The sequence below is a fragment of the Oryctolagus cuniculus genome, chromosome 6 (assembly GCF_964237555.1).
Source record: "Oryctolagus cuniculus chromosome 6, mOryCun1.1, whole genome shotgun sequence".
NCBI lineage: Eukaryota > Metazoa > Chordata > Mammalia > Lagomorpha > Leporidae > Oryctolagus > Oryctolagus cuniculus.
The window spans coordinates 149,099,737-149,126,068 of NC_091437.1; the positions used below are offsets into that span (position 1 = coordinate 149,099,737).

Below are 26,332 nucleotides of genomic sequence, written 5' to 3' on the forward strand. Positions count from 1 at the left end.
CTACATGGATTTCAAATTTTTTCGTCATGAAGATAAACACATCCTTCAATTCAGGGATGGGAATCTTTTTTCTGGCAAGGGCTACTTGGATATTTACAACATGATCAACAGACCTTGCTTGAGTATTCTTTCTAATAAAACAAATTGCATTTAGCTTCAAATTGTAACAATTCAATTAAATTTTAAAATGACATCTGAAAATATACAGCTAATATTCTTCAGGGACACAGAGAATAAATTAGTTTTTTCATTGTGTAGAAATACTTAGGTGTCAAAATCAAACTTCTTGGTTATTGATGATCTGCTGAGTATGTTATCATTCATGATCTTTTTTTTTTTTTGCTGCTTATCTGACTTTGGTTTAATAGTATTACTGTCATACCAAAAAGAATGAATACTTAAAATTAAGTTTTTTATATGTATACATATATGCACGTATTCCAATTATGATTGGGAAATAAGTGAAAATTTTAACTCATGTATTCATGTATTAATCTCTACTCATCTCTATTGTTCCTTCTACTCCCAAATGTGATGCCTGTAGTACTCTATCCTTTATTCTAAGTCCACGAGTTATCAGGTGCTAGATAAACTAGCAGCCATCATGTGGTAAGTGTTCTTCCATGTGTTATCTGGGACTGCCTTCTCCCTGCAAAACCAGAAGTGAGTAGCAAGTCCTTAGGGTCCACCACCCTAAAATACTCATTCTCTGGCCCTAAGGAAAAGTTCATTGGTCCTTGGTCTAGCTAGTAAAACTTTTGAAAAAATGGACTTAGACCACACACCTTGGATTTTGATGCCGTAGTACTGATTGTGGTGACATGCCAGTACAGTAAATTTCAGTGAAAACTGATAAACTTTACAGTAAATATTGCTTTTTTAAGTATCCACAACAAATGATCTTTTTGTTAAACTTTTTACATTGGATTTCTTAGTAATTATTAATAGCCCACTCTTTTACCATTTGTATTTTGGTTTACAAAATAGAACTAAATAAGAAAATCAGACATATTTGAATCATAAGACACATCTGCTTTAACTAAAAGAATATTGAAGTGAAAAATATTGATTGTAAAATTTAAAGTTCCTTATTTTTCTAATAAACGTTTTCATATATGAATTTTCCCTAAAGTAGAATGCATTACTTCCAGATTTTAGATGAAATTGAAATTGACAGTGATTAACTGTCAATGCATGTTTTAAAGTCCTGTTTCATTCATTAAAAGCATTGGTAATCATGGCCGGTGCCGCAGCTCAATAGGCTAATCCTCTGCCTTGTGGCGCCGGCACACAGGGTTCTAGTCCCGGTTGCCCCTCTTCCAGGCCAGCTCTCTGCTATGGCCCGGGAGTGCAGTGGAGGATGGCCCAAGTGCTTGGGCCCTGCACCCCATGGGAGACCAGGAGAAACACCTGGCTCCTGCCATCAGATCAGCACAGCGGCGGCACACCGAGTTCTAGTCCCGGTCGGGGAGCTGGATTCTGTCCCGGTTGCCCCTCTTCCAGGCCAGCTCTTTGCTGTGGCCCGGGAGTGCAGTGGAGGATGGCCCAAGTGCTTGGGCCCTGCACCCCATGGGAGATCAGGAGAAACACCTGGCTCCTGCCATCGGATCAGCACGGCAGCGGCACACTGGGTTCTAGTCCCGGTCGGGGCGCCGGATTCTTTCCCGGTTGCCCCTTTTCCAGGCCAGCTCTCTGCTGTGGCCCGGGAAGGCAGTGGAGGATGGCCAAGTGCTTGGGCCCTGCACCCCATGGGAGACCAGGATAAGTACCTGGCTCCTGCCATCGGATCAGCGTGGTGCACCAGCTGTAGCACGCCAGCCGCGGCGGCCATTGCAGGGTGAACCAAATGCAAAAGGAAGACCTTTCTCTCTGTCTCTCTCTCTCACTGTCCACTCTGCCTGTCAAAAAAAAAAAAAAAAAGTAATCATTTCTGCAAAATAAATAAATAAATAAATAACATGATCACAAGCCATACAAAATTATCAACTTAAAAACTAGCATGCAGGCCGGCGCCGTGGCTCAACAGGCTAATCCTCTGCCTTGCGGTTCCGGCACACCGGGTTCTAGTCCCGGTCGGGGCGCCGGATTCTGTCCCGGTTGCCCCTTTTCCAGGCCAGCTCTCTGCTGTGGCCCGGGAGTACAGTAGAGGATGGCCCAAGTGCTTGGGCCCTGCACCCCATGGGAGACCAGGAGAAACACCTGGCTCCTGCCATCGGATCAGCACGGTGGCAGTGGCGGCCACTGGAGGGTGAACCAACAGCAAAGGAAGACCTTTCTCTCTGTCTCTCTCTCTCTCACTGTCCACTCTGCCTGTCAAAAAAACAAAACAAAACAAAACAACTAGCATGCTACAGATTTATTGAATTTCAGGTCCTGCCTGTGCTTGCCTTGACAGGGTCAGATCAAATGATTTCACAGGACTTACAAAGCCCTTGAGCCACAAGTTCTCCACCCCTGCTTTAATTCTATTTTCCACAAACCTTTTGAGGTACTTTTACATATAAGCTAGGAAAAAATGAGAGGAACTGCCAAACAGAACTCCTTTAACAGGGCCAGCATCATAGTACAGTGGGTTAAGCTGTGGCCTGTGACCCTGGAACCTCATTATCAGAGCAGTTTCATGTCTTGGCTGCTCCTCTTATGATCCATCTCATTGCTAATGTACCTTGGAAGACAGCAGGGGATGGCCCAAGTACTTGGACCCTGCCACTCACGTAGGAGATCAGGATGGTGTTCCTGGATCCTGACTGAATCCTGGACCAGCCCTGGCGATTGCAGCTACTTGGGGACTGCACCAGTAAATAAAAGATCTTCTGTCTCTCCCTCTCGTTCTGTAACTCTGCCTTTCAAACAAACAACATAAATCTTATTTAAAAAAAAAAAAAAAACTACTTTATTATCTACTCATTTATATAAAACAATGTTTCTCCATGTTTTCAGTGCTTACGCTTATAAACAATAGAAGTGATGCAGAGCTCTGTCTCCAGCAATAAAATACATCCACAGATAAACTAAAATGAGTTGGTAGGCAGACTTCAACCACATGAGATCTAACAAAATATTACTTTCTATGTTTAATTATTTAAGTCAAAATAGAACCTGTCTCATTATTTCCAACAACAAAAATTTTATATCTTGAGGCCTCATGATTACAGAAGAGTGGGGAAAAACTTCAAAATTTGTTTTTAGAAGTATGAAAGAACAGGCAGATGTGTGGCATAGCAGCTGGGACTTATACATCCCATATCAGAGTACCTAGGTTCAAATTCTGGCTCTCTCATGATTCCAACTTTTGGCTAATTTGCATCCTAGGAGGCAGTAGGTGTTGACTTAAGCAGCTGGGTTTCTGTCACTCACATGAGACATCCAAATTGAGTTCCTGGACTCTGGCTTTGCCCTGGCCCAGGCTTAGCTCAGCTATTGCAGGCATTCATGAGAAAACCAGCAGATGGGAGGTTTTTCTGTTTGCCTTTTAAATAAATTAAGATACATTTAAAAATTAAGTATGAAAGGATAATTGTTAAATAAGTTTCAAGCATAGTATTTTATGCCAGGGCTGGCACTGTGGTGTAAAAAGCCATGGTGGATAGAAGACTTCTCTCTCTCTCTGCTTCTGTCTCTCTGTAACTCTGCCTTTTAAATAAATAAATAAAATCTTTAAATATATTTTTTATATCAAGATAAAATTATGTGGATTAAGTGGACTAAAAATACAAACTATAAAGAAAAAAGATTTCTGACTGCTAAAGCAGGCTATTCCTCTGTTATGTATTTGAGAGAGAGAAGGAGACAAAAGCCAGGAGCCAGGAGCTTCCTCTGGGTCTCCTACTCAGGTACAAGGGCCCAAGCACTTGAGGCATCTTCTACTGCTTTTCTATGCCATAGGCAGAAAGTTGAATGGGAAGAGGAACAGCCGGGACACGAACCAGCACCTATATGAGATGCCAGCGCCAAAGGCAGAGGGCTTAACCTACTAAACCACAAAGCTGGCCCCTCTGTTATTTTAAATAGCTTAAAGCATGTTTGTTATGTATCATTCTTTAACATTTCATGATGTATCAAATGACCACGGTTTTTAGATTACAGGGGGATACATGTAAGTTTTATGCAATAGTTTTAATTTTTTTAAAGCCAACATCAAAAGAGAAATTACATTTTTCAAAATATTTAAACCAATGAGAAGAAAACCCTGACAGTGACTTAAAACTGTACAAGAGGGATTGGTGTTGTGTCATAGCAAGTTAAGCTGCTGCTGCTGATGCCAGCATCCCATATGGGCACCGGTTTGTGTCCTGGCTGCTCTGCTTCCAATCCAGCTCTGTGTCAAATGTCTTTCTGCCCTAAGTTAGAAATTGTTAGAAGAAAACAAAGGCAGAAATTGTCAGTCTATGGATTTGGCAATGACACCAAAAGTAGTAACAAAATGAAACTTAGGTTAGAGTTCATAAAAATTAAAAACATATATCAGGGCCGGCGCTGCAGCTCACTAGGCTAATCCTCCGCCTAGCGGCGCCGGCACACCAGGTACTAGTCCCGGTCGGGGCGCCGGATTCTGTCCCGGTTGCCCCTCTTCCAGGCCAGCCCTCTGCTGTGGCCAGGGAGTGCAGTGGAGGATGGCCCAGGTGCTTGGGCCCTGCACCCCATGGGAGACCAGGAAAAGCACCTGGCTCCTGGCTCCTGCCATCGGATCAGCGCGGTGCGCCGGCCGCAGCACGCCGGCCGCGGTGGCCATTGGAGGGTGAACCAACGGCAAAGGAAGACCTTTCTCTCTGCCTCTCTCTCACACTGTCCACTCTGCCTGTCAAAAAAAAAAAAAATTTCTTATAAAAGCAATATCCACCCATTATAACTGGAAAAACAAAGAAATACACCAAGATGAAAATGTCTCCCTTATATTCACAGATAATCATTTCTTCCCGATGCATATTCCTATTTGTTTTGTTTTGTTTTGTTTTGAACATGAAAGGAAGAGAAACACAGCGAAACAGACGGATCTTCCATCACTGGTGCACTTCCCCCAAAAGTCTACAATAGCCAGAGCTATACCAGGTTGAAGCCAAGAACCTAAAAATCAATCTGTGTCTCTCACATAGGTGGCAAAGACCCAACAACTGGAGCCTGCTGCCTCCCAAAGTGTCCTTTAGCAACAAGCTGAATCAGAAATGCAGGTGGAAGTCAATCCACATGCAGGCATCTTAAATGCTGGGCCAAATTTTTGCATCCCTCATCCTGTATTTTTTAAACTGAAATAATACTATATGTCTTATACCTTTCTTCTAATAATGTATTTTTGTACGCCATTTATTATTCTAAAAATCATTCTAAGAGAACACTATTTCAGTCACTATACAAATCTATTTAATTGCATAAAGTACTACATTGAGGCTATCTTCTACATGTTTTTGGTGTTATAAATACCTCTAGATGGATCATCTTATGTACATCTGATTTCCTAAGAAAAACTAGCAGTTACTAAATCAACACCATATTTTAAATTGGCTAACCAAACTAATTCTCAAGATAAAGTAAGCACCAACTGTTAATAGTAATTAACAGTGGGGCCGGCGCTGCGGCTCAATAGGCTAATCCTCCGCCTAGCGGCACCAGCACACCGGGTTCTAGTCCCGGTCGGGGCACCGGATTCTGTCCCGATTGCCCCTCTTCCAGTCCAGCTCTCTGCTGTGGCCCGGGAGTGCAGTGGAGGATGGCCCAAGTCCTTGGGCCCTGCACCTGCATGGGAGACCAGGAGAAGCACTTGGCTCCTGGCTTCAGATCAGTACCACGCGCCGGCCACAGCGCACCGGCCATTGGAGGGTGAACCAACGGTAAAAGGAAGACCTTTCTCTATCTCTCTCTCACTGTCCACTCTGCCTGTCAAAAAAAAAAAAAAAAGTAATTAACTGTGGATAACAGAGATGGAGCTTTCACTTTCTATTCTTAAAATTTTCACATTATCACCACAAAAAAAATCCAAGTAGAAAATAAAGATAAAATAAACAATATGAAACTACACTTGGAGATTTATTTTTTGTTTTTTAAAAATTTTTAAAAGATTTTTTTATTTATTTGAAAGTCATAGAGTTACACAGAGAGGAGAGTCAGAGAGAGTCTTCTATCTGCTGGTTCCCTCCCCAATTGGCCACAACAGCAGGAGCTGTGCTGATCCGGAGCCAGGAGCTTCTTCCAGGTCTTCCACACAGGTGCAGGGGCCCAAAGTCTTGCGCCATCTTCTACTGCTTTCCCAGGCCATAGTAGAGAGCTGGATCAGAAGTGGAGCAGCTGGGTCTTAACCAGTGCCTATATTGGATGCCGGCACTGCAGGTGGTGCTTTAACCCACTACACCAAAGGGCCAGCCCCTGGAGATTTTTTGAGGGGGGGAGGGGGGGGCTAAGATCTATTTACAGATGGCATTGATTGTTTTTGTTTTTTTTGTTAATCATTTTAAAGGCAGAGAGAGACAGAGGGAGCTCCCATGAGCTCCAATGTCCACAAAAGCTGAGCCTGGGTTGGGCCAGATTAGGCCAGGCAGAAGCCTTGAGCCAGGAAGCAGGAACTCAATCCAGATCTGCCAAGTGGGTACAGCAGGAAATCAACTGCTTGAGCCATCATCAACTGCTGCATCCCAGATTCTGCACTGGCAGGAAGCAGGAATTAAAAGCTAGAGCTGGAATTCAAGACCAAGTACTCAAAAATGTGATGCAGATGTCTTAACAGCTAGGACAAACACCTGTCCCTGATAGTTGTTCAAAAGTGAAGTTTTAAGAGTATAAAATATATACCTTACTAATTTCTGTTATGATCTTACAGAATCAGTAAGTTAGTACAGGGAGCAGGCAAAAATAGAACAAAAAATTTTCCTTAAACACAAATTGCATGACCAAATTTTATATTTCTAACAAAAAAGCATGTACGTGTGGTCAGTTGGTTGAGTCAATTCAAATACACTTCAACAAACAAGGACTTTAAAAATCACAGTTCTAATAATGACTTATACAGTGCTTACTGAAAGCCTAAACAGCTATATATCCCAATGCACAATGCTACATGTATTATACCAATTGTAGCTGTGTTCTTAGCTCCGTATCAAAGACAACACTAGTCAATTTCTCATCACTGATATATTCCACAAACTCCAGCAATTTCGTTTCTGCCTCCACAGCTCTATTTTTTTTTTCTTAAAGATTTATTTATTTGACAGTCAGGGTTACAGAGGAAGAGATTGATCTCCACCCTCTGTTTCACTCCCCAGATAGCCACAACAGCCAGGGCTGGGCCAGGCTGAAGCCAGGAGATTCATCCAGGTCTGTGGGTACACATGTGCACACTTGGACCATCAGCAGGGAGCTGGCTCAGAAGTGGAGCAGAAAGGACATGAACTGGGGACCATATGGGATGTTGGCATCATAGGCAGCAGCTGCAGCTTTACCCACAGTGCCACAACGGCACAGATTCACAACTACCTTCCAATCTAATGTAGCTAAATGTAACAGTCTCGTTGCTATCTGACTTCTATGGAACTGACCACTCCCTTCTTTAAATACTCTGACTCCACTGTTTACATGATTCAACCATTTCTCACATTTAAAACACAGCAAATGGGGAAGGTATTTGGCCTACCAGTTGAGATGTCAGTTGGGGCATCTGTATCCCATACCAGTGTGCATGGGTTCTTCAAGTCCTAGCTCCACTCTCAATTCTAGCTTCCAGTTGATAATGTATTTTGAGAGGTAGCTCTAGCACCTGAGTCCCTGTCACCCATGTGGGTGACCAAGATTAACTTGCCAGCTTTGGCTCCTTCACCTGGGACCACTGCAGGCCTTTGGGGGTCAGGGGCTGTGGGGAGTTGTGGGGAGCAACCCGGACTAGACGAAGTTACTGGAATTAAGACTTATTCTATACATCTGCTCTCCCACAATATGGCGCTGAGAAGGGAGAAACAGCTTCTACACAGCTGCCTCCAGTTCAACCAATAAACTGTAGGACCTGCTCCTGATTGGAGGAGAGCAGCGTACTTGGCGTGTGGGTAGCAGAGTTGGGATTGGTGGAAGAGGACTATAAAGGAGGAGAGAGACAACATGCACCAGGAACATCTAAGGGGAACATCTATCCGAATAACATGTGAGCAGCCCCCGAGAGAGCCGGCCGGCGGTGTGCCGCTCCCCCGCGGAAGTGGGGAAAGTGGCAGGGGGAACCGCCCTTCCACGGAGGTGGAAGGGACGGTAGCCAACCCGGGAAGAACCAGCAGCAAACCCGGGGAGGGCCGAGCAGACGAAAGAACAGCGCAGGGTCCTGTGTCGTTCCTCCACGAAGAGGGGGAGCGACAGGGAGTGAGGGCTGAACCAGAGGATAGGAGTTCCCTGTCTCTTGAATAAATGTTTTAAAAACAAGTCATTGCATTAGAACTTTATTTATGTATTTTACTGTTTCCTATTTATCCTCAAGGATATGTAGTCCTAACCTCTTATCAAACTGTGGCATAATATTCCCAATGATGTACTCATCTTTTTAGCTACAAACAATTTCATAACCCTTAGAGGTATTTGTCCCTCCATTCCTACTGTTATCACATTAATTTAAACCCTAGTTTTCTGTTTAAATCTATTGTAATATTAATGTATTAAGAACCCACCTATTCTTGGCACATTACAGAGCTGTATAATCTTGTGCAAGTTAAATTGGTCTCTGTGCCTTAGTTTCTGTATCTGTAATGAAAATAATAGTAATTACTTTACAGGGCAAATGTGTGTGTGTGTCTACTAGATACTGTGCCTGGCACAAAGCAACTGCAATTCAGTTGGTAGCTATGACTACTATGAACTTATAACTGGTATTCAAAGCTTTAAGTTTACTGACTATAATTCATTCTACACACTGTCTCCCTATTCTAGCTCCTTAGCATTCCTTAAATAGTTTCAACTTCTAAACCTACAAATCAAGGGCCTTTTCTGGCTCATATCTGAATGTAGAACTGCCATGCCACCCAATTCCAGGGAGCACCAATCACTGCTGTATGTCAAATTCTCCCAACCAAATTTTGTTAGACTTCATTTAGCTGTATGTTTTTTCAGTTTTGTGTTGTGTTATGCTTCAAGTTAAAAAAACAAACAAACAAACAAAAAACAAAAAAAAAACTCACGCTATGCACATCAGTATCAAATTTGGAGTCTTTTGGGCCCTGCACCCCACGGGAGACCAGGAGAAGCACCTGGCTCCTGGCTTTGGATCAGCACAGTACCCCGGCCACAGCGGCCATTGTGGGGTGAACCAACGGAAAAGGAAGACCTTTCTCTCTGTCTCTCTCTCACTGTCCACTCTGCCTGTCAAAAAAAAAAAAATTAATAAATAAATAAATTTGGAGTCTTTCTAGACTTTTAAAATCAGTCTTAGAAAATGCTACCTTCTATGTACTGCAGCATGTTTTACTTTACCTAACAACAGACTGAAGTATAGAAATGCAAGTAAACACAACCCCAAACTCTCATACAGCCATCATATCAAACAAAAAAATCCTACTGTATGTCTTATGTGACACTTTAACATAAGAAAACCCTAAATTTACAGAAAAGAGTTTGTGAAAGTACAGAGAGACAACGGGTAGTTTGACTCTGGAAGAAAAAGAAACTACAGAAAAGGCAACCAAATTCATATGGTTGGTGGGAAGAAAATAAAAATTTGAGAGCTGGAGTTGTGGCACAGCACTTTAAGCTGATGCTTGCAAAGCCTGCATGCCATATAACCACAGGTTTAAGTGCCAGCTGATTCACTTCCAGTCTGGCTCCCTGCTAATGGGCCTGGGAAAGTAGCAGAGAATGGCCTAAATGCTACCTACTCAGGAGACTCAGATGGAGTTCTTGGCTCCTGGCTTTGGCCTGGCCAGCCCTGGCTATTGCGGCCAATGTGGGGAGTGAACCAGCAGATGGAAGATCTCTATCTATTCAAGTAAATAAATAAATCTAAAAAAAAAAAAAAAAGTTCTAAAATGCAACCCAGTCAAATGCACTGAATGTGCATTCCCCAAATTAGGAAATATCCTAATTACAAAAGCTTCATTTTTGGTATGGCTGGGCTTTTGTCAGTGTGACTATACTACCCCTCAAGACTATCCATTTCTTTTAATCCAGTTCTATGCTCACCAAGTAAGCCTCGACTGTAATCTGGTTACATAATGCCTCGATTTCTAAAAGGGAGGAAGGAGTAGGGGGTAGAGATTTTTGCCACACGGCCTGGGATGCTCCCATCTCGTATCAAGAGTGCTTGGGTTCAAATCCTGGCTCATTTTTCAATTCCAGTTTCCTGCTAATGCAAGAGGCAGCAGCAGGTGATGGCTCAGACAGTTGGGCACCTGTCATGCACATGGGAGATGGAGTAAGTTCCTGGCTCCCACCTGGCCCAGTTCCAGCTGTTAGCATCTGGGGAGTGAACTACTGATGGAAGATCTGTGTCTGCCTCTCTTTTAAACAAACAAAAAAGTTAAAAGTTAGAACAAGTACTTTGTATAATCTTTGCTGTAAACCTTAGTCTGGGGGAAAAAAAACCCTTTCCACCCTACATTCTAATTGCTCAATTACCATATATCACTAACATGGCATTAACAGTAAATAATCTCTGTATATTGCTCTGTTTACTCTCCAGTGTCAGTCTAAATTCTTTTAGAGCAATGACAACAACAACAAATATGCATCTATTATATCTTAGGTGCTGTAAACACACTAAGAAAGTCAAAATCCAAGTTCCATGGAGTTAACATCCTCATTTGGGAAAACATAAAATTATTAAAAATCCGGTTACCCAGGGGGAAGACCTGGATGGAGTTCTGGGTTCCTGAATTCATCCTGGCCTAGCTCTGCCTGTTGTGTGCATTTGGAGAGTAAATGAGTAGATAAAGACCTCTTTCTCTCTGCCTTTCAAATAAAAGTGAAAATAATTTAAAATTAGAAAATTATAGAGTACAGAAGAAGGTGCAAAGTGTGAAGAGAAAGCAGAATAAAGGGGAGTGACAAGGAAAAGCATCTGTTATTTTAAATAGGGTATTTAAAGGGTTGGCACTGTGGCATAGTAGGTTAAGCCTTTACCTGCAGCACTGGCATCCCGTATGGGCACCAGTTTGAGTCCTGGCTGCTCCTCTTCCGATCCAGCTCCCTGCTAATGGCCTGGGAAAGCAGCAGAAGATGGCCCAGGTGTTTGGGCCCCTGCATCCGCATGGGAGACCCAGAATAAGTTCCTGGCTTCAGACCCGCTCAGCTCTGGCTGTTATGGCCATTTGGGGAGTGAACCAGCAGATAGAAGCGTGCGCGCTCTCTCTCCCTCTCTGTAACTCTGCCTCTCAAATAAATAAATAAATAAATAGGGTTACTTAGGGTAAGCATCATTGAATGGTGAAATTTTAGTAAAACCTGAAAGAGACAGACTCCTAAATCTGAATCAACAGTTTTCCTCCAAGGTATATTTGGGCAAATTGTTTAAGCTTCTATAGCTCAGCTTTCTCAAATGCAAAAAAAAAAAAAAAAAGAGAGAGAGAGAGAGAGAGAAAGATAATCATACCCACCTCATAAGGTTATTATTTGTACAATTCTTGTAACACATTAAGCACTGAGTCCGAATTTTTTAGTTTGAAAAGTGAAAGGAGGTAAAGGATATCCAGGGGAAAAAGTACTCCCAAAGAGGCAGAGCAAGTACAGATGCTCTGGTTTCCAGGATGAAGCTAGACCAGTGGATGAAACAGTTTTGTTTGCCTTTGGTTTAATTATCTGAAAGGCAGAGAGACAAAGATTTTCCATTCACTGGTTCACTCCCCAAATGGTACAACAACCAGGACTGGGCCAGGTCAAAGCCAGAAACTCCACCTGGGTCTCCTGCATGAGTGGCAGAGACAAGTACTTGAACCATCATCCTCAGCTACCTCCAGCAGGAATGGAAAGAGAGGCATGACTCAATCCTAGGCCTTGTATATCAGCCTGCATCCTGCTTACTTATCAATACCCGCCCCCCAGCAGTGTTACAGTTACAGGAAGAGAGACAGAGCCACATCTTCCATCCACTAGTTCAAGCCCAACTGTACAAGACCTGCCCTTAGAGTGAATTTTGTAAATAATTAGAAAAGTATGTCATTATAGATATGAAGGGAAGGGAGTAAAGGTACTTCTCTTTCTGTAACTCTGTTCAGTTAACATCCTTACCTTCATGACCACTAATCCTCACTAGCCATGTGGGATTTCACCCCTTTTGAGAAGTGTAGAAACTTGCTGATCAGAGCCAGCATCATGCCACCACCCAAAAAGGACACTTTCTCTCTCTTTATCTCTGCTTAAAAAAAGAAGAGTTTAGAGAGAGAGAGAGAGTGAGATCTTCCATCCACTGGTTCACTCCCCAAATGGCAGCACCCAAGTCTGGACCAGGCCAAGCCAGGAGCCTGGAACTCCATCCAGGTCTCCCATGTGGGTAGCAGGGGCCCTGCTTTCCCAGGGCCATCAGCAGGGATTTGGATCCGAAGTGGAACAGCCAGGACTCAAACCCATTACCCAATGGAATGCTGGCACTGCGGGTGGAGGGTGGAGGCTTAACCTTCTCTACCACAGTGCTGGAGCCAACTCTGCCTTTCAAAAAAAAAAAAAAAAAATTAAAGAAAGAAACCTACTGCTCACACTGATAACCTTGGATTCAAAACTAACGTTGTCTTAAACAGTATATGTACTTAAACACTTTTCAATACATCATTAGAGTCACAAGATCCAGCATCCTTCTGCACATAACATTCAATAACGACTGAACTACTTTTCTGAACACAGGTTACTACTCAAGTGACCTGAATTCAGTTCGTAGGTGCTTGGCCTCCCCAGAACTCTGCCAATTCCCACAATGTGACGGAGAAATAAATTCTGAAAGTCAGGAAATAATCTGCCTTTTCAGTTCAGATCACAACTTCAGAAACTGGAATTCCCCTTGTGAGAGGAGCCACCACTATGGGGCATCCACAAAAGATACTGACCACTAATTTCACAGAGTCATCTTCATTCAAGATCTTAATAAAGACCTTCCTAAGAGACTGAGCTACAAAGGACCATGCTTTGTCATTCCCATCACACACTCTCAGGCTGACTTCCACGTGCCCAATCCTCTCTCCCATGCCTATCTGCATTCCAACTACCTGCCTCAACCTTACTAGTGCGGCCTTCTCATCTTCTCCAACCTCTTGTGAATGCTGTTCCCTCCACCTGCAGCTGGGGCGGAGAGGTGAATGGGAGACGGCGTCAGCCTGGACTCTGCCCATCCAAAACCTTATCTGTACTGCAGACCCAGGAGGAGAAGCACTTTGCCACCTCCGTGCAAACTTCCCCCACAGCCACTGCTTAGAACTGCAGCGAGATGTAACAGAAAGAGAAAGCTTTGCGAGGCTGAGAGGCGAAGTTCCAATTTTAGATCTGCCCATGACCGGTTCTGAGTCGCTTCATCTGTCAAACACACGACCAGTGAACTACGCATCGGGGGCTTAATCCTGGTCTGACCCCCGGAGTCCTCCCTACCGAACCCCACCAGATCGGAAATGGAGGTCGAGAAACCTGATCATGACAACCTCTACCCGCGTCGTCCCTAACCCGTTAGTCACGCGTCCGGCAGGCAGGCAGGCAGGCAGCCGGGAAACACGTGCGGCGCCGATCTGGTTGGTGCGGCCCTCGGACAGCAGCCGGGGCGCTGGGTCGGGGAGATGGGGGTGGGGAGGGCAGCCCCAACATCCCCGGCTCGGCCCCACACTGCACTTCAGCTCGGGCGGGCTTCGGCTTCCTCCTGCGTCAAAGTAGGTGCTAACCAACCGCTCTCACCCCTCTCCGGGCCGACCCCGACTCTTCGCCCCGACCCACAGCGGGGCGGCTCCGACCTCGAGAAGCCTTCCATTTTCCTAGTCCTGCACCACACTCCCCTCCCCCCAACCAACCGCCACCCCGAGCTGCGCCGCCCACCCCCGGGGCCGCTGCAGGCGCCGGGCCGCGAGCAGTCCCCACCCGCTCGGCCCCAGGCCCGGTACTCACGCCCGCGGCGGCCGCGGTGACGGCAGATTTCGCCGCCGCGCCGGCCGAGCGCAGCCGCCTCCGGCCGAGCTGCTCCAGGCTGAGGAACTCGTTGGACAGGTCCAGGGAGTCCGTGGCCGAAGTAGCGGAGTGGCCGTGCAGCTCCAGGCTGCTGCGGAGGACCACCATCTTCTCGCGACGTTCGTTCGGGCGCCCACGGCGGGGACAGAGCTCGCGCCCAGGGCGGCAGCAGCTCGGGCTCTTCCGCGCTCCGAATTCTGGCGCCACAAGCTCCGCGCCAGCGGCCGCAGGGCGCGCGCCCGGGATCCCTCCGCCGCCTGTCCCGCCCACTCCCTCCCCACCCTGAAGCCGAGGGCTCGGAACTCCCTCAGCTCCACAGCTCAGGAGAGCGTACCGGAGTCGAGGCGACCGGGTCGAGGCCTTGAGCGGATAGCGGAGCGACGACGCTCGCTTTTTGTCCTTATATAGTTCCGACGCGTGGGACTCGGCGGAGGGAGACAGTTGGCAGTGGTGCGCAGTCCAGTTTGGAATTTTGGCGCGGGGACCGCGGCGGGGGAAGGGAGACCTCCGCGCGCTCTGATTGGTTGGCGGCGCCTGCGTCTCCTCCCCGCCCCTCCCGACACCTGCCTGCGGCTTCCCGCCTTCTGGGATTCAAATGCAAAATACCTAGTCCTTGACTAGGGGAGTCGAGCCCTTGGCCTTTGACAGGGTTTGACTTTGAGTGTTAAGGGCTTTCTACTGCTGATGTAACCAAAACAAACGACCCAAAAGAAGGAAAACTGAAGGAGTTTAACAGGAGTCCTCTAAATAGAATGCAATAGTCAGACACAGCCTGTGCCCTGGCCCACGTGGGTGGTCGTGAACAAATTAGTAATCTCTCTGGGTCCTAATTTCCTCATCAGGAAAAAATAATAAGAAGAACACCTAAGATCCTAAGGTGTTATCGCACCTTAGCACCTGTATGTGTGGGGCTGGCTTTGTGGCTCAGTGAATTGAGCCGCTGCTCCCTACACAGCTACTCCAGCTTCCAATCCAGCTCCCGGCTACCGTGCCTTGGAACGCAGCAGCAGATGGTCCAAGTACCTGGGCCCCTGCCACCCACCTGGGAGACCAGGATGGAGTTCCTGACGCCTGGCTTCAGCCTGGCCCAACTCTGGCTGTTTGAGTGACTCAGCAGATGGAAGATCTCTTTCTTGCTCTCTGTCACTCTGCCTTTCAAATAAATTAATTAAAAAAAAAAAAAAAAGAACTACGTAAGCCTAAATTAGGTGTTCACACACGTTTGTTACCATGGGCGCATTACAGAAAATGACTTCTCGAAGATGACAGCTGTTATCAGTCGAGTACTTTGGAGTGGATGACAGCATGCAGAAAGATCAAAATGTGAAGGGAGTCCTAGGACACCAAAACCAAAACCTATTTACTGACTTGGATAGCTACAGTGTATTAAGTCAACACGCGCTAAATACTTACTGAGCATGGATTACCGGCCAGGGCCAGGCATGAAGCGTGGGGACGCAACAGTAAGCGGGAAGAACACAAAGGCTCTCATAGAACTCAAACTTTAATGGACAAGGAAAAACAGGAAGTAGAGAGGTACTTCAAAAAGTTTATCGAAAATGAAATTAAAAGATAAAAATTCATTGAAGTGGGCGTTTGGTCTTTAGAGGTTAAGAGGCCCATGTCCCACAGGCAAGGACCTGGCTTCCATCTCCTAACTTCACTTCCTCTACAGCAGTTCCGGGGAGGCAGCAGGTGATAGCCCAAATAATTGGGTTTTCTGTCGCCCATATGGGATACCTGGATTCAGTTCCCAGTTCCTGGCTTCTGCCTGCTCCAAACTCAGCAGTTGCAGGCATTCGGGGAGTGAAAGGGGGAGGAGGACTTTCTCTCTCTTTCAGTATTCTGTTTTTCAAATAAACAATAAATAGATACTTGCAAAAATTATTTCTAAACACATGAGTCATACTTTGGAAATTTATATTCATTAAATAAAAGATTAAAAAAAATTATTTCTAGATCTATGCAGATGTTTTTATAATCCTCATTTTCTTTGAACTTTTTGAAGAAGCCTCATTTGTCAGATAGTGAGAGAAGAAGTGTAAAGTAGGGCAGGGGAAGGGGAGAGTGTGATCTTCATTATTTTTCTACTTATTTATTTATTTTTATTTGAGAGGAGGGAGACAGAATTCCCATCCACTGGTCCACTCCCCAAATACCTGCCAAGACTCAGCTAGAGACTAACTGGAGCTGAGAACTCAGTTCAGGTCTCCGTTTGGCTGGCAAAGACTCAACTACTTGAGCCATCACCTGCTGCCTGCTAGGGTGTGCATTAGCAGGAAGCTGGACTCAGGCGAGAACAGACACAGGAACCCTGGCACTCAAATGTGATATGCCGGCGTCCTAGACAACATCTTAATGCCTAGGCGAAGTGTGTAATTTTGAACAGAATGATTGGGGAAGGTCTTGCTGAGAACTCTGAACAAAGACTTGGTGTAGTTGGATGTATCTGGGAAAAGAGATGCAGGCAGAAGGGAGGGGTGGACACGAGGACCAATGAGTGGGGGGGAGCACTCTAGTTTCACAGAGCTTACCTTCTAATGTGGGGTTAGTTGATAAACAAGATAGCATCATGGGGCTGGCTCTGTGGCTCAGCAGGTAAAGCCATGGCCTGCAGCACTGGCATCCCATATAGGCACTGATTCGAGCCTGGCTGCTGCACTTCCAATGCAGTTCCCTGCTAATGTGCCTGGGAAAGCAGCAGAGGATGGCCCAAGTCCTTGGGCTCCTGCACTCACGTGGTATACCCAGACGAAGCTCCTGGCTTCAGTCCTGGCCATTGCAGCCATTTGTGGAGTAAGCCAGCAGGTGCAAGCTCTCTCGCTCTCCTTTTATCTCTCTATAACTCTGCCTTTCAAATAAACAAATCTTTTAAAAAAATAACATCATCATAGCAGGTGATAGGAAGAGAATGAAACAGGGTTCTGTGATAGGCATTGGCTGGGTGGGTGAGAGGGAAAGAGAAGCTATGGTGGAAAAATTTTTTTTTTTTTGACAGGCAGAGTTAGAGAGAGAGAGAGGTCTTCCTTCCATTGGTTTACCCCCAAAGGCTGCCACGGCCAGAGCTGCACCCGATCCGAAGCCAGGAGCCAGGTTCTTCCTCCTGGTCTCCCATGCAGGTGCAGGGCCCAAGGACCTGGACCATCCTCCACTGCACTCCTGGGCCACAGCAGAGAGCTGGACTGGAAGAGGAGCAACCGGGAGAGAATCCGGTGCCCCGACTGGGACTAGAACCCAGGGTGATGGCGCTGCAGGCAGAGGATTAGCCTAGTGAGCCGAGGCGCCGGCCATTATGGTGGAATTTTAAGGTGTTTCCCAGGAGGTCACATTTTAGATGCCACATGAGCTATGAGAAGCACTCAACCATTAAAAAAATAAAACAAAAGAAACAAAACTGGCAGTTTCCCAGGCAAGAGAAAGAAGCACCAAGGACCCAGAGGTAGGAAGGCCAGGATAGCTTACAACGTTGTCAGAACTTCTAGCTAATAAGAATTCCCTGGGGCAGGCGCTGTGGCTTAGCAGGTAAAGCCGCTACCTGCGTGCCGGCATCCCATATGGGCACTGGTTGGAGTCCCAGTGGATCCACTTCTGATCCAGCTCTCCACTATGGCCTGGGAAAGCAGTAGAAGATGGCCCAAGTGCTTGAGCCCCAGCACCCACGTGGGAGACCCGGAGGAAACTCCTGGCTCCTGGCTTTGGATCGGTGCAGCTGACCATTGCAGCCAATTGGGGAGTGAACCAGCAGATGGAAGACTTCTCTCTCTCTCTCTCTCTCTCTCTCTCTCTCTCTCTCTTTCTCTACCTCTACCTCTAGCTCTCCTTCTCTCTCTGTGTAACTCTTTCAAATAAATAAATCTTTAAAAAAAAAAAGAATTCCTCAGGGAGTTTATTAAACACACACACACACACACACACTATACACAGCATCAGGTGCCTCCACTGATAGAGTCTAGGAACTTGGATTTTTTTTTTTCTTTCAAGAAATATCCTCGTGATTCTTACCCACAGGGTGGTTTGTATTGCTCTGGGCTGGAATGTAGTGAGTAAAGAGTTGACCGACACAGCAGTTATCTGTTGATCAGAATGGTAGACATGGGCTAGATGATGTTGTGCCTTGAAGAGCAGAACAGGGAGCTTGGCTTTACCCCAAGTGCCATGGGAAGGTGTGAGGAAGTAGCAAAGTAAAAGAGTGGCATCATCTGGCTGGCTGCTTGATGAGAATGATTTGGGGAGGTGACAAGAATGGATGTACAGTGAAAAATCAGGAGGTCACTGCACTGTCCTAGCCGGGACTCGTGCCCGTGCACAGAAGCCAAGCAGATGGCTGGGGGCTCTACTCTGGATTAGATCCTGCAGAAGAGTGCCCCCATTCTCCAGCTGAGTGACCTCACTGACATGTGTTGTTGACATAAAATCACAGGAAGCCACATCAGCAGGAAGAGGAGCTGCTGCAGCTCTGGACCTGACAACAGCAGAAGAAAATCACAACAGGCCACATGGTGCTAGTCTTGGACACCTGCTGGGGTCAGCAGTGACCTCCTTCCCTGGGATACATCAATTAGGAGGTTTGGTTTTCTTTTTTCTTTTTTCTTTTTTTTTTTTTTTTTTTTTGACAGGCAGAGTGGACAGTGAGAGAGAGAGACAGAGAGAGAAAGGTCTTCCTTTGCCGCTGGTTCACCCTCCAATGGCCGCCGCTGCAGCCGGCGCACCGCGCTGATCCTGGCAGGAGCCAGGATCCAGGTGCTTTTCCTGGTCTCCCATGGGGTGCAGGGCCCAAGCACCTGGGCCATCCTCCACTGCACTCCCTGGCCATAGCAGAGAGCTGGCCTGGAAGAGGGGCAACCGGGACAGAATCCGGCGCCCCAACCGGGACTAGAACCCGGTGTGCCGGCGCCGCAAGGTGGAGGATTAGCCTATTGAGCCACGGCGCCGGCTTCTTTTTTTTTTTTTTTTAAGATTTATTTAATTTATTTGAAAGACAGTTACAGAGACAGGTAGAGACAGAGAGAGGGGTCTTCCATCTCACTCCCCAGAGGCCACAATGGCCAGAGCTGAGCCGATCCGAAGCCAGGAGCCAGGAGCTTCTTCCATGGACTTGAGCGATCTTCTACTGCTTTCCCAGGCTGTAGCAGAGAGCTGGATGGGAAGAGGAACAGCTCGCACTATATCTGGCACCCATATGGGATGCTGGCACTGCAGGGCAGGACTTTAACCCGCTAGGCCACAGCATCTGCCCCCTTTTCTTTTAACTTTTTCTGTTTTCTTTGCTTTATTTCTCAAGAGGTAGTATCCTGGCATGGTTCGAATTTCAAGAGTTACCAAAGGCAGGTGCCGTGGCTCACTTGGTTAATCCTCTGCCTGTGGCGCCAGCATCCCATACGGGCACCGGGTTCTAGTCCTGGCTGCTCCTCTTCCAGTCCAGCTCTCTGCTGTGGCCCGGGAAGGCAGTGGAGGATGGCCCAAGTGCTTGGGCCCCTGAACTCGTATGGGAGACCCGGAAGAAGCACCTGGCTCCTGGCTTCGAATCAGCGCAGCGCTGGCCGTAGCAGCCATTTGGGGAGTGAACCAACGAAAGAAGACCTTTCTCTCTGTCTCTCTCTCTCACTGTCTATAACTCTACCTGTCAAATAAAAAAAGAGTTACCAAATAGCAAATGGAAACATGTCTCCATTGCACTCCTGTTTGCTAGACTCTAGGCCTCTTCCTATCAGCAGCCAGTTATTAGTTTGTTGTGAATCTTCCAGAGATTATCTCTAGCAGGTAAACTGGTTTCCCAAGGCTGCTGCAACAAACTACCAGAAACTTGGTGGTTTAAAACAACAGAAGCAGTACATCTCAGCAGTTCAGGGGGCTGGCAGTCCAGAAATCAAAGTATCAGTGGAGTTGTTTCCTTCTGGGCACCAGTTCTGAGGTTGAGTCAGTTCTCTGCCTCTGATCTAGCTTCTAGTGTCTGCTGCAAACCATGGCATTCTTTGGCTTGTGGGAGTCTAACTCCAGTCTCTGCTTCTGTCTTCCCATGGCCTTTTCTCTGTGACTGTTTGTTTAATACATCATCTCAAACCTCTCTCCCTCTTGCCTTTCTCTTATGAAGACACCAGTCATTGAAACACTAAGGGCAAACTCTAAGTTCAGGATGATCTTATATCAATATTATAGTTACATCTGCAAAGAGCCTACTTTCCAGATCAGGTCACATGCACAGGTACCAGGAGTTGGGCCTTGAACGTCTCTTTGGAGCCACTGTTCAACTCACTAACTAGATGTCTATTATTTCTGTTCTCTTTCTGTTGTTGGATACCTGCCATGAATAAATTGGTTCACATGTATTTCATACACATGGCATGGTGTGTATGGAAGAAATTTCTAGAAGTGGAATGGCTAGGTCAAAAAGAATGTATAACAACTATGTGAAATAACATGAATGAATCTTATGAATACAACATTAAGCAAAAGAAGCCAATACCAAATTTATATACTTTCTTGTGTGTGAAGTAGAAAAACAGACAAAATTAACATTTGCTGTTAGAAGTCAGAATACTAGAGGTGGACATTTGGAGTGGTGGTTAAGATACCTCTTGGGGCCTGGCATTGTGACGTAGCAGGTTAAGCTTCTGCCTTCGACACTGTCTTCCTATATAGGTGCCTATTCAAGACCTGATTGCTCCACTTCCAAACCAGCTCCCTAATAATACGCTTGGGAAAGCAGCAAAGGATGGCCCAAGAGCTTAGGTTCTACACCTACGAGGGAGATTCAGAAGAAGCTCTGGACTCCTGGCTTTAGCCTGGCCCAGCCCTGGCTGTTGCGGCCATCTGGGGAGTGAATCAGCAGATGGAAAATCTCTCTCTCTCTCTCTCTCTCTCCCTCTCTCTCTGTCTCTTCTCCTCTCTCTGTAACAATTCCTTTCAAATAAATAAATAAATCTTGAAAAAAAAAAAAGATGTGGGGCCAGTGCTACATAGCGGGTAAAGCCACCACCTACAACACCAGCATCCCATATGGGCACTGGTTCAAGTTCTGGCTGCCCTACTTCCAGTCCAGCTCTTTGCTAATGAAAGCAGTGTAAAACGGCCCAACTCCTTAGGCCCCTGCATCCACATGGGAGACCTGGATGAAGCTGCATCCTTATGATGTGTGTAATTTTCTTCATGTGTACTCTGCCTGAATAAAAAGTTATTTAGGGGCTGATGCTGTGGCTTAGCGGGTAAAGCCAATGCCTGCAGTGCCAGCATCCCACATGGGTACCAGTTCAAGTCCCAACTGCTCCACTTCCAATCCAGCTCTCTGCTGTGGCTTAGGAAAGCAGTAGAAGATGGCCCAAGTGCTTGGGCCCCTGCACTTGCATGGGAAACCTGGAAGAAGCCCCTGGCTCCTGACTTTGGATCGGGGCAGCTCTGGCTGTTGCGGCCATTTGGGGAGTGAACTGATGGATGGAAGACTCTCTCTCTCTGCCTCTGCCTCTTTGTAACTCTGCCCTTAAAATAAATAAATAAATCTTTTTTAAAAAGCAGTCACTACATTCTTTCTTTCTTTCTTTTTTTTTTTTTTATTGGCAAAAGCACTGTGGAGTAGTAGGTAAAGCTGCCACCTGTGATGTCAGCATCCCATATAGGCACCGGTTTGTGTCCCAGCTGCTCCACTTCATATCCAGCTCCCTGCTAATGGTCTGGGAAAGCAGCAGAAGATGGCCCAAGTGCTTGGGTCCCTGCACCCACATGGGAGACTGGGAAGAACCTCCTGGCTCTGGCCTGGCCCAGCCCTGGCCATTGTGGTCACCTAGGGAGTGAACCAATGGATGGTAGATCCCTTTCTCTGTGTCTCTCCCTCTCTCTCTGTAATTATTTAAAAATAAATAAATGAATCTTTAAAAAAAATTATTTGTTTGAAAGGCAGAAGGCAGAGTAAAAGAAAGAGAGAGAGAGAGAGATCTTTCATCTGCTGGTTTATTCCCCAAATAGCCATTATGGCCTGGGCTGGGCTAGGCCAAAGCCAGGAGCCAGGAACTCCATCTGGGCCTTCCACATGGGTTGCAAAGACCCAAGTACTTGGGCCATTTGCTGTTGCTTTCTCAGGCACATTATCAGGAAGCTGGAATAGAAGTGGAGCAGCCAGGACTCAAACAAGCCCTCCTATATGGGATTCTAGTATTGGTTGCAGGAGGTTTAACCCACTGTACTGCAATACCAGCACCTACATTCTTTTAAAATAAGCAAAGAAATTTCAGAACACTAAGAGAGAGAACCAAAAGATTTTCTTTATTTTTCTATGTTGTCCCAGCAATATTAGATACTTTAGATACTAAGAATTATCACCTTTGATGGGTGTAGTGGGTTGAATTGTATCCTCAAGAAAGATATATCCAGGCCGGCACCGCGGCTCACTAGGCTAATCCTCCGCCTTGCGGCGCTGGCACACGGGGTTCTAGTCCCGGTCGGGGCGCCGGATTCTGTCCTGGTTGCCCCTCTTCCAGGCCAGCTCTCTGCTGTGGCCAGGGAGTGCAGTGGAGGATGGCCCAAGTGCTTGGGCCCTGCACCCCATGGGAGACCAGGATAAGTACCTGGCTCCTGCCATCAGATCAGCGCAGTGTGCCGGCCGCAGTGCACCAGCCGCGGAGGCCATTGGAAGGTGAACCAACGGCAAAAGGAAGACCTTTCTCTCTGTCTCTCTCTCTCACTGTTCACTCTGCCTGTCAAAAAAAAAAAAAAAAAAAAAAAAAAAAAAAAAAAAAAGATATATATCCAAGTACTAAACCCAGTATTTGAGAATGTGATCTGATGTGGAAGTAGGGTCTTATCATATGTAATTATGACCTTCTGTTAAGACCTTCCAGGTTTTAGGGTAGGTCCTAAATCCAATGACTGTTTTTTTTTTTTTAAGATTTATTTTACTTATTTGAAAGACAGAGTTACATAGAGAGGTAGAACCAGAGAGAGAGAGAAAGAGGTCTTCCATCCGCTGGTTCACTCCCCAAATGGCCACAATGACCAGAGCTGAGCTGATCCAAAGCCAGGAGCCAGGAGCTTCTTCCAGGTCTCCCACATGGGTGCAGGGGCCCAAGCACCCAGGCCATCTTCTACTGCTTTCCCAGGCCATAGTAGAGAGTTAGATTGGAAGAGGAGCAGCCAGGACTTGAACTGGTACCCATATGGGATGCCGGTGCTCAGGCCAGGGCTTTAACCCACTGCATTATAGCACCGGTCCCGACTCACCAGTGTCTTTATAAGAGAAAGGAGAGAGAGTTTTGACACCTGGAGAAGGCAGGCACATGACGATAGAGGCAGGGACTGATGTGATGCTTCTATAAGCCAAGAAACTCCATGGATCACTGGTAGCGGCCAGATGCTAGTAGGGAGCCCGGAACAGATTCTCCCTCAAAGCTTCCAGAAGGAACCAACCCGGCCAACATTTGGATTTCAGACTTCTGGTCTCCTCAACAGAGAATAAATAATTGTTGCTATTTTCAGCCACTTAGTTGTGGCAATTTGTTACTTGTGGCAGCCCTAGGAAATGGGTTATGGTTAGTATGAAACTGGTTGTCTACTGGTCACATTTCCCTCTGTTTCTAGTCTCAGCTGCTCCAAACAGGAGTGACTTGATTTAGCAAGGGATGGTAGAAAATAAGATCTTTCCCACAACCTCTGACTGCAATAGAAAGGGTCAAGGGTTTTTATTTCATGTGTGACAGAAAAGAGGCTGAGGTAGGAGCTGATCATAATCCCATTACTTCACTTGAGATGAGGTCATAGGTGGGTCCCTTTCTGTTCTTTGATAGTAAAGTTAGACGATAAACATCAGATTGGACAGAAATTTACTTCGACCTTAAAAATATGACCTTACTTAAATTTGTTAGCTAATCTCATTGATTTCCCACCAAAGAGGAAAAAGTATGGATCAAAGGAGATGGGGAGGGGCCATACTTGGCATTGGCCATTTTAGCTACTCTGCATTTAAATGGACAGCCTTCCTGTCTAGGAGAGTCTCTCTTTGGGTTGGTTTGGGTTAAGCAGGGGCCAGCCTTCCATCTATGGAAATTCTACAGAGACACATACTGTTGGCTCCCTATGAGTTCTGAAACTGCATAAAACAACCACAGATCAAAATAATTCAGAGGGGTTGACACTGTGGCGTAGTAGGTTAAGCATCTGCCTTCAGTGCTGCCATCCCTATGGGCGCCAGTTTGAGTCCCAGCTGTTCCACTTCCAATCCAGCTCCCTGCTTATGCACCTGGGAAAGCAGGGAAGGGTGACCCAAGTGCTTGGGTCCCTGCGCCCATGTGGGAGACCGAAAGAAGCTCCTGGCTCCTGGCTCTGGATCGGCACAGCTCTGGCCATTGTGGCCATTTGGAGAGTGAACCAGCAGATGGAAGATCTTTCTCTGTTTCTCCCTCTCTTTGTAACTCTGACTCTCAAGTAAACAAACAAACAAATAAATAAATCTTTGGAAACAAAGAGAGAGAGAGAGAGAGAGAGAGAGATAGTAAATGTCCCAGAAACTTCCTTCAGTCTCCTACATGAGTAAACTAGCAGGGAGCTGGATCAGAAGTGAAGTAGCCGGGACTTGAACCAGGTGCCCAAATGGGATGCTGGCACTGCAGGTAGTGGCTCCACTCACTATGCCACAGTGACAATCCCCACTTGCTGTCTCTTGAGGGAATGACCCAAAGATGTAGAGGCTGAGATTTGTGGTGGCAGAGGAGAGGGTACAGAGGCAGTGGTACTAATGGTGGCACCTTAACCAGCTTATTCTCAGATTCTCTGAGCATTACCTCAATGTAACCTGAGCTGTTTTCCCTCCCCTCTAAGCCAAGTCCAACTTCCCCCTCCTCCCAGCCAGCCAGTACAATTCTTTTCTGCTCAGGTTAGCCAGAAATGGTTTCTGTTGTTTGCAACCAAGAATATAAACTGGTAGAGAGGCTTCCAGGTGGAAAAGGAGAGTTTTACCAGTAGATTCCTAGAACAGCTGCTGATCAAACTAACGTTGGGAGTCCATGTGAGACACCCTTTGTGTATGTGGAGGTTGGAGGACAGAGGAAGAAAGAGGGAAGAGAAAGTGAAAAAGGAAGATATATTCTTACAATGTGGTTTTTTTAGACCTTCTCTCTTTATCAGCCTCCCCTAAATATACTTCAGTTTCTGAATTTTCCCACGTAAGCTGTGATACACAGCAGTGAGTCTAATATCTTAGAAAGGTATGACCTGGCCCACGCAGAGGATCATGGGACTATTGCCCCCTTCTCAGCCTGATCTTAGTTGGATGGTCCTATCTTTGTGTTCCAACACAGCCAACAGACAGGCGCTCCCCTGCTTGAGCTCCCAGGACTTCACTGCCCCGACATTTATCATACTGAAACTCTTTGTTTTATATGTGAAAATAGTAATCATATATACACAACACAAATGGAGATAACAGATTTCAGTTGCTTTCTTTTGCCTAATTCCTCTTTTTATTTTTTAGGATTTTATTTATTTATTTATTTGAAAAGCAGAGTTACAGAGAGAGAGGGAGAGATAGACAACGATCTCCAATCCTATGGCTCATTCCCCAGATGGCCACAACAGCTTGGGCTGCACCAGCCTGAAGCCAGGTGCCTGGAACTCCATCCAGGTGGCAGGGGCTCAAGTACTTGGGTCATCTTCTGCTGCTTTCCTAGGCACTTTAGCAGGGAGCTGGATGGGGAGTGGAGCACTCAGAACTTGAACTGGCACTCAAATGGGATGACAGCATTGCAGGCGGCAGCTTAATGCAATACACCACAATGCCTAATTTTTGCTTTTAATAATATTATCAAGGCAATATTGAGGAGGAATGAATGAGCCCATTTCTTGAAAGAACGTAGCAACATGTATCAGGAATCCTGGAGAAAGATTAAAACCTTTGGCTCAGAAATTTCACATCTCAGATTCCATGCAAAGACAGTAATCAGAGGTGTGGATCATCAATTTTATGAAGATATTGACTGCAGCTTTATTTTACAATAGTAGGATCTGAAAACTAAGATGTCCATCAATAGGAAAAAGTTAAGTGAACAAGTTTGCTTATACAGCTACTTACACTAATGTTGCTAAATTTGATTTGTAAGAAAAAGTTTTCAAAACTTTATATTACAAAGTAACATATGCAAAAAAAAAAAAAAATCAGGGGCTGGCCTGTGGTATAGTGGGTAAAGCTGCCTGTGTTGCTGGCATCCCATATGGGCGTTGGTTTGAATCCCAGCTACTCCACTTCTGATCCAGCTCCCTGCTAATGTGG

At 46.0% G+C, this 26,332-nt stretch overlaps 1 protein-coding gene across 10 annotated transcripts in view; it reads right to left on the reverse strand.

Annotated features, from left to right (window-relative positions):
- Nucleotides 1–26,332, reverse strand: part of ATAD2 (ATPase family AAA domain containing 2) — a 91,862-nt gene that overhangs the window by 59,727 nt on the left and 5,803 nt on the right. For 2 of the 10 annotated variants that reach the window (XM_051844786.2, XM_051844787.2), the window contains exon 4: nucleotides 2,715–2,843. The exons of 3 other annotated variants lie outside the window; for them this stretch is intronic. In XM_051844786.2, coding sequence (XP_051700746.2) covers nucleotides 2,715–2,843 — 129 coding nt within the window. Of the gene's footprint in view, nucleotides 1–2,665; nucleotides 2,844–8,630; nucleotides 8,682–13,818; nucleotides 13,922–14,025; nucleotides 14,592–26,332 lie in introns of those variants that run through there. 5 more of the 10 variants (XM_002710761.5, XM_070075457.1, XM_070075453.1 and 2 more) reach the window with 5 other exon arrangements.